General features: G+C 42.0%; 1 protein-coding gene across 1 annotated transcript; it reads left to right on the top strand.

Annotated features, from left to right (window-relative positions):
• Positions 1–6,625: 6,625 nt before the first annotated feature.
• H3-4 (H3.4 histone, cluster member) lies at positions 6,626–7,486 on the top strand. The gene has a single exon (XM_004874732.3). The coding sequence runs from the start codon at positions 6,937–6,939 to the stop codon at positions 7,342–7,344; it is 408 nt and encodes a 135-aa protein (XP_004874789.1). The 5' UTR covers positions 6,626–6,936; the 3' UTR covers positions 7,345–7,486.
• The last annotated feature ends 1,611 nt before the right edge of the window (positions 7,487–9,097 follow it).

Below are 9,097 nucleotides of genomic sequence, written 5' to 3'. Positions count from 1 at the left end.
GATCTCTTAAAAATAGCAAAGAACCACAAGAAATCAATCCAGGGGCTACTAGACAATGCAAAGAAGAATAACATAAGACTGATCAGAGTTGATGAAGAAGCAGGAGATAGTGCAAATGACATAAAAAAACAGTTCTCAGAAGTAATGGCAGAAAAATTCCCTAGCAGGGGAAAAGAACTTGACATACAGATAAGTGAGACATATAGGACCCCAATTAGCCATGATCAAAAAAAAATCTTCCCCAAGACATATAATAGTCAAGATTTCAGAAATTCAACACAAGGACAGAATATTAAAAGCAGTTAGAGAAAAGAAACAAATCAGCTATAAAGGAAAGCCCATCCTAATCACAGTGGACTTCAACACAAACTCTCAAGTCAAGGAGAGTTTGGAGTGCAGTATTTCAAACAACTTCCAACCCAGATTGATGTACCCTGCAAGACTATCAGTCAAAATTGATGGAGAAATGAGATACTTCCATGACAAAAAAACACCTGAAGAAATTCATGACAACCAAACCAGCACTCCAAAGTGTTCTGAAGGATATTCTAGAGACAATAAGAATTACAATTCCATGAACCCCAACAATGAATCCGCTAGGCAACACAAGAAATTAAACAGAAAAAACAAAGAAGGAAGCCAACAGTAGGAAAATAACATGACAGAGATAAGACAATACATATCAGTTATAACCATCAAAGTTAATGGTCTCAATTCACCAATCAAAAGAAACAGACTGGCAGAATGGGTCAAGAAGCAAGATCCATCAATATGGTGCATACAAGAAACAAATTTAATTGAAAAACAAGTTCACTTGACTTTTCAAGGGATGGAAAACAATATTCCACAAGACAGAAAACCAGAAAAAAAGCAGAGATAGCTATTCTATTAGCAGACAAAGTGAATTTCAAGCCAAGACTGATTAAGGGAGACAAAGAAAGTCACTACATCCTGGTAAAGGGAACAAGCCAAGAGTAAGAGATAACAACCATAAATATATATGCACCAAATAGAAGCACACCCAACTATACAAAACAATAACTGACATGAAAAATCATATAAGCACTAATGCAGTTGTAATGGGGGACCCTAATACCCCACTGTCACATATAGACAGATCAACTAGACAAAAAAATCAACAATGAAATATTAGAATTGAACCAAACTTTTTTTTTTTGGTACCAAGGATCAAACTTGGGAACTTGCGCTTGCAAGGCAGGTAGAGGAAACACTGAGCTAAATCCCCAGCCCTGAATGAAATTTTTTAACAAATGAACTTAGTAGATGTCTACAGAGTGTTCCTTCCCACATCAGAATACACATTCTTCTCAGCTGCACATGGGACTTTCTTCAAAATAGCTCATAGAAGATGCTTAAATCAATGCAAAGGAATTAAAATTATCCTCTGTATATTATCAGTCCATAGTGTAATGAAATTAGAAATTAATGGCAAAAGAAAACACAAGAACTTCATAAACACAGAGAAATTAAATAACACCCTCCTGAACAACCAATGGGTCACAGATGAAATTAAAGAAGAAATGAGGCAATTTCTACAATTAAATGATAATGACAATACAACATACTGGAACTTATGGAATACAGTGAAAGCAGACCTATGAGGGAAATTTATAGCAGTGAATTCTCGTATCAGGAAAACAGCAGGCTCAAATAAATAACCTAATGTTGAACCTGAAGCTTCTAGAAATAAAGAGCAAGTCAAGCCCAAAGCTCATATAAGGGAGGAAATTATAAAAATCTGAGCAGATATTAATGCAATGAAGACTAAGAAAACAATACAAAGAATCAATGAATTGACGAGTTGATTCTTTGAAGGATTAAATAAAATTGACAAACTCATGGCCAATCTTATCAAAAAATGAAAGAAAAGACTCAAATCCACAAAATTAGGAATGAAAAGGAAGAAATCACAACAGACCCTGCAGAGATTCAGAAGATTATCATTACCTACTTTGAGGACCTGTACTCTAATAAGACAGAAAATGCAGAAGAAATGGACAGATTCCTAGATACATATGAATTACTAAAACTGAGTTAAGAAGATATAGAAATTCTAAATAAACCAATATTAGTCAATGGAATTGAATATGTAATTTAAAAACTACCAACAAAGAAAAGCCCTGGCCCTGATGGATTCACTGTTGAATTCTACAAGAAATTTAGAGAAGACCTAATGCCACTACCCCTCAAACTCTTTAATGAAATTGAAAGGGAAGCAATACTCCCAAATTCATTCCTGGAAGCAAGCATTACCTTGATTCCAAAACCAGAGAAGGATCCAACCAAAAAGGAGAATTACAGGCAAATCTCCCGAGTGAACACAGATGCAAAAATCCTCAATAAAATACTGGCAAACAAAATGCAGCAAATCATCAAGAAGGTTATATGCCATGACCAAGTTGGATTCATCCCAGGGATGCAGAGATGGTTCAATGTACACAAATCAATAAATGTAATACATTATATTAACAGAGCCAAGGACAAAAACTATATGATCCTCTCAATAGATGCAGAAAAAGCGTTTGACAAGATCAAACACCCATTCATGATAAAATCCCTACAGAAAGTTGGTATAGATGGTATTTATCTCAATCTGATAAAAGCCATCTATGACAAAGCAACAGCCAACATCATATTAAATTGGGCAAAAACTGAAAGCTTTACTCTAATATCAGGAACAAGACTAGGATGTCTATTGTCACCACTTTTAATTCAATATAGTTATTAGACAGAGCAATTAGACAAAGAAAGAAGTAAAAGTAATAAGGAAAGGAAAAGAAGTTAAATTATCATTATTTGCAGATGACATTATACTCTACATAGAAGACTCCACAAACTCCACCAAAAAAATTTTTAGATTTGATAACCAAATTCAGTGGTGTAGCTGAATATTAAGTCAACACTCAAAAGTCAATAGCCTTCCTGTACACAAATAACAAACTCACAGAGAGAGAAATTAGAGAAGCAATCCCTTTCACAATAGCATCCAAAAAATGAAATACTTAGGAATCAATCTAACAAAGGAAGTAAAAAAACCTCTACATTGAAAACTACAGTACTCTGAAAAGGGAGATTGAAGAGGATATCAGAAAATGGAAAGGCATCCCTTGTTCTTGGATAGGAAGAACCAATATAGTGAACATGGCCATACTTCCAAAATTATTATACAGATTTAATGCAATCCCAATCAAAATCCCAATAGATTATCTCACAGAATTAGAAAAAACAATCCTAAAATTCATTTGGAACCAGAAGAGACCTAGAATAGCAAAGGCTATTCTGGCCAAAAAAGGCAAGGCAGGGGGCATCACAATCCCTGACCTGAAATTATACTACAAAGCTACTGTGATAAAAACAACATGGGACTGGAAGGGGGATTTAGTTCAGTGGTGCCACTGCCTGCCTCGAAAACACAAGGTCCTGAGTTCGATCCCTGGTACTAAAACAAAACAAAACCAAAAAACAGCATGGTACTGGCAAAAGAACAGACCTAAGGGTTTTTTATACAATGGAGTACTACTCTGCCATAAAGAAGGATGAGTTTCAGACATTTATAGGTAAATGGATGGACCTTGAGACCACACTCTTAACTGAAATAAATCAGACACACATGTTTAAATACTGCATTGCTTCTCTGGTATGAGAAACTGAAAGTGGAAATAAGGACTGAGATTTATAATGGATGTTGGGAAATAGGAAGAAAGTGTCCAAAGGGGAAGGGGAACAGGGAGGAGGAGGGAAAAAGGAAGGAAGGGACAAATAGAAGAAAAAAATGGAAACAAAGCTTTTGTACATAGGAAGGGGAGGGGGCTTGAGGAGGAAAATGGAATAAAATAAAATAAAAATTATTTTTAAAAAGAAAGTGAAGGCTGGGGATTTCGCTCAGTGGTTCTACTGCGTGCCTCGCAAGCACAAGATCCTGAGTTCAATCCCCAGTACCAAAAAAAAAAAAGAAAGTGGAAAAAAAAAAGAGTCACTTTAGCAGATAGCAACTCTGCAGAGAAAGGGCTGCGGGCTGCGCTGAGCTCATGCACCCCCGCTGTGCACCTGTGTCCCCGAGGCTCTGGCGTAATGCTGAGTCAGCCTGGCCTTCCTGAGCAGCTTCTTCTCTCCGGCATGTTGCTCAGTGAGTGACTGGGACTAAGGAAACACACTGTCTGTCTCACCACTGCTCTGTCAGCACAGTGTTGCATGCTTTAGCCACTGCTGAAAGGGGAAAAAAAAGGAAAAGTCATGCAAGTTGTAATAGAAAAAATAAAACCTATTTTCAGATGATGTGATTGTCCACACAGAAAAATCCCAAGGAACTTTCAGATCAAATGAACTCCTTAAGGTCACAGAATAAAGACGAATGCAAAAGTCAACTGATTACATTGCTGCCCATCACAATGAACATGTGAAGACTGGAACTGTCACTAGCTTTAGTGGTAATGGAAATTAAAACAAGCAGCGGTATGAAATCAGAGGCAAAGGTTTTAATGGGAAGGTAAGAGAAAACAGGGAGAGCAGGGAAAGGACTCCATCTTTAGCAACTGAAGGGCGTACACTGATAAAGAGGATCAGATAGGCCTGCCAACAGAGGATCAGGCCAATTTCATGGAGGGCTGAGGCAGCAGACAGAGACAGGCAGTGTGGGAGGCATCCTGGCCTCAGGCTCAGGCAACAGGCAGGATGCCTTCTGGTTCTTGGAGATCACAAGGCATCCTGCTTTCACCGTGCTTCCCTCAGCTGCAGATGCTGACAATTGTCGGGGGTTCCATGGGCATCCTGGGAACCCCGGACCCCTCCCTCACTCCACTGAGCTCTGATTCCTGGAGGCTCTCCTGATTTTATACACTTTATCTGACTAGGGTTACACATTCCCTGGGTGCAAGGGCTGCAGTTTATCCTCCTTGGAAGTGAAGCCCTTTCCCCCTGTCCAAAAGCCAACTAGACAGTAGTCAGATCCACGACCCCGGGTTCCTGGGCCCACACTGCTGGAAAGCCCCTAGGTCCCCTGCTGTGCATACCAGCAACACCTGGCTCGCCCTTCACCCCTTGCCAAGTACATTATTTTGTCCTGGTTTTTCAAGTTAGATCTAAAATGTCACCAAAAGCCTCATATTCAGAGGTGGGGCTTTCAGAAGGTGACTGGCTCATGAGGGCTATCACTTTATCGTGGACTTCATGTATGATGAGATCATAATTTGATGGCATTATCAGGGTGTAATGGAAATTGAAGAGATGGGAGCTAGTTGGAGGAACTGGGTCCAGGCAGTGTAGTCTTGGGGCCTGCCTCTTGTCCTGGCTCCTTCCTCCCTGGTACCCACCCTCTCCGCTCCCTGGCGACCACAAGCCAGTTGCTTTCTTCTGCCAGGTCCTTCCGCCATGATGTTTCTGCTTTGCCACAGGCCCACAACAATGAAGCCGGCCAACTGCGGGCTGTGAGGCCTCTGAAGTCATGAGCCAATTCAAACCTTTCCTTCCTTTTTTTTTTTTGTATTAAATTCTTTTATTGGTACATTGTAGGTATACAACACAATTACATTTCTCATTGGGAATTGTACCTTTACATAATGCATCTGGGTTCTTATTTTTTCCCCATTCCTAGCCCTCCCTTCACACCCTCCACCCTTCCCTATTTACAAAGACTTTATTTCCATTTTTTCCATTTCTCATCATTTTTCCTTTCCCTTCTTTCCTTTCCCCTGCCCCTCCCGCTACCCCTACCCCTTTGGACCTTTTCTTCCTATTTTACATTATCGATTATTCATTCTAATCATTGGTACATTTTAGGTATACAATATAATGACATTCATCACTGGAAATTTGCACCTTTACATAGTCTCTCTTGGTTCTTATTAAACCTTTCCTTCCTGAAGTCATTTCTCTCAAATATTTGGTCCCACAGACAAAAATCTAACCACGCTCACCTCCCCTGGGCTGCACCTGCATGGGGTTTCTGCTCACTCTCTCCTGCTCTGACACATTCACACACCTCTGTATCTAAACTTTTTAAACAGACATTCAGTTAAAGTCACAAAACATTCCTTTTCACCAAATCAATAAAAATGAAACACAGTTTCTGTTCCTTTATGATTGGACTGGTGTATGTTAACTCTTCATAAACTAAATGTATTCTAACACTACTTATGTGGTTCGATGGTCAGATGTTTATACTGTGTCTATGAGTGACCCTTTAAGATTTGGCATGCCCTCAAAATTATTGATTTTTTTCTTTCTGAAAGCAGTTTTCTGGGTTTTCTTTTTGCTTTGTTTGCATACTAGACATGGATTCCACTGCACTCAAAAATGTGTGTTGCTTAATGAAAATTAGCATTTCGGACAAAATTGAAGAGCCAGGTGTCTGTGGAGAGGACAAAAGGCTGCCTCTATTTTGTGTGTGATATTTTTATACGCACACAAAGAACTCAGCATCAGCTATTTATTTATTATTTATTCATGTATTTTGTATTCACTGTTCTTTCCCCCTCCTCTGAGCCATGTGGAGAAGGGGATTCCATCACGGTTTTATCCAGGATCCTAGAACTTAGGAAAAGGCAACACCGTCACCACGTAAGCATGTCATGCAGGGTTCTGGGTTCTAGAAGGTTCTTTCTGACTTGGCCAGTGGCGGCGGTGGGGCTGAGAGGAAGGAGGAATTTGAGAGGAGAAAGACCATGCCCCCTGCCCAGCCAGCGCCAAGCCCAGAGACACGCACGCACCCACGCACGCGGTGCTGACAGGTCGTGCAGCTGGGAGACCAGGTGCGAGTACACAGAAGGCCTGCAGCCAGAGGGCCCCACTAGCCAGAGCGCTGCCTGCCTCACGCCCTACCGTGGCTGGCCAATGAGAACACGGCAGGCTCTATAAAGGCGAGCCCGTTCCGGGGGCTCCCACGCAGGTGGAGGAAGCACCAGCAGCTGTGTTGGGCCGATGGCCCGCACGAAGCAGACGGCTCGCAAGTCGACGGGCGGCAAGGCTCCGCGTAAGCAGCTGGCCAGGATGGGCTACAAGACTGCACCCGCTACGGGTGACGTGAAGAGGCCGCACCGTTACCGGCCTGGCACTGTGGCGCTGCGCGAGATCCGTCGCTATCAGAAGTCTGCCGAGCTGCTGATCCGCAAGTTGCCGTTCCAGCGCCTGGTGCGTGAGATTGCTCAGGACTTCAAGACACACCTGCGCTTCCAGAGTTCGGCAGTGGAGGCGATGCAGGAGGCCTGCGAATCCTACCTAGTGGGGCTCTTCGAGGACACCAACCTGTGTGCCATCCACGCCAAGCGTGTCACTATCATGCCCAAGGACATCCAGCTCGCGCGCCGAATCCGCGGGGAGCGGGCCTGAGCCCCAAGCGCGCCCACGCCATACTGCTGTCACCCCAAAGGCTCTTTTCAGAGCCACTCACTGAGTCAGAAAAGTGGCTGTAGCTTGTGGCTCCCAGGCCTCAAAAGTGGCTCCTGCCTTTTTCTCTCAACCTCTACTTAAGCTTGAAATTGCGTATGTACTGTTACTTTGGCCTCTTACCAGTTGAGAGATCCAACTAGTCCTGTGCATTGGTAACTCACTATATCTAAGTTTAGAAAATGTGCAGTGGGTATGAGGACAAACTGAGTGTTTCCAGTTATCCTGGGTTCAGCAGTTTGTGCTTGTGTGGTGAGTGCTGAGTCTGTTTCTAGTTAGAGGTCCAGTTACCCGCACTATTAACTCATCTTATTTCCAGACAGTGGGCCAAAAGGTTTTGTGTGCTTTGTTAACTGCCAGTTTTCCTGTGGAAGTTTAGTTAATCTTGTGTGTGAAGTCAGCCTGTCTCCTGTTAGAAGTCCAGCTAGTTATGTGCATTATTACTTTTACCCATGTGCTGGTAGGTTCAGAGGATGGCTGGGGTGTGTGTGTGTATGTTTTAATTTGACCTTTCTCCAGTAAAAGTCTGAGTGAATTGTTGACATGACCTAAGTGAAATCAACATTGGGAAACTAACTGTAAAGTTCAGGAAGGCACTGTGCCCTGGAAATTATATCAGTTAAGTAGCACCAGCCCAGATGGCTCATGGCTCCAGCACTTTGAAATGGGCCTCCCGACTTCTAAAGTAGCCTGGGTTGCCTAGAATGAAAGAGATGGAGACCACCTGGCTAGGAAATCTTGCAGCTAGGCATGGAGAGGGTCGGCTGAGTCCGATGGCGGGGATGACCTGAGCATAGTGGTGATAAAGTAAGGGTTTTTGCCACTCTGCCACATACTGGGATCATTCATATTTTAAAATCTTTATTAAATTCAGACCCACGCACTGCCTGGTGCTAGGAATGCAGTGAATGAACTGATCAATTCTGTTGCTGCGTGCTGTGTTTGCAAGGTGCTTATTGTCAAGTGAAGGGTCGTTGTATACAGAAGCAACAGTGGAAAGTGCTCTTATAAATAGCAAGGGGTGAGGGTGAAATACCACCAGTATACAGCTGTGGATTCCTGAAACCCATTTATATCAATCAATGTATAGACTGTTGATTCAAAATTCAAAAGATTCATGAATTAGATTAGTATTCACACACTGAAAATCAATCATCTCTCTTAAGGATGTATAGGGTGACTTTTTGAGAGTTACCAAAAAAACTTAAGAATATTCAGAAACCATAGTGTTCTGATTTTGAAAGCTTCTGACCTTCATTATTAAGGTAAATTAATTCATCTGGGTGTCATGCCTCTTCATGAAGTCCTTGTCTTGGCAACCTTTGGCTCAGTGAAGAGCTAACCCTGAATAACTTTGCTGGATGGCATTGAGGAGGGATTTGGACAACTAACTCCAGGGAAACTGGATGTATCTTAGCATGATATGATTTCGTGAGGAAATTTGCCTTTTCGTGGGAGACCCAGTCCCTTGAGGAAGGGATCCTTGTCATCTGTTCTTCATATCCAAAAGAGTCTGGCCTTGTATGCTCCATTAGACATATGCTGAGATTCCACAGTTTAATGGACAGACCAGTACATGAATGAGTGACAGGGAGAGAAAGAATGGGTATGTGAGAATTGATTTGAGGACCTGAAATGGAGAAAAGCAAAGTAGTAAGGATACAAGAAAGCAACCCAAGTTCTTCTGAAATCATGT

Source organism: Heterocephalus glaber, unplaced genomic scaffold (assembly GCF_053883595.1).
Source record: "Heterocephalus glaber isolate CG9 unplaced genomic scaffold, H.glaber_assembly_v1.0 deba00001272, whole genome shotgun sequence".
NCBI classification, from domain to species: domain Eukaryota; kingdom Metazoa; phylum Chordata; class Mammalia; order Rodentia; family Bathyergidae; genus Heterocephalus; species Heterocephalus glaber.
This window is presented reverse-complemented; position numbering and strand designations above follow the sequence as displayed.

Bases quoted from the DNA above. Each gene is read 5' to 3' on its own strand.
- H3-4 (XM_004874732.3), top strand. From the start codon at position 6,937: ATGGCCCGCACGAAGCAGACGGCTCGCAAGTCGACGGGCGGCAAGGCT.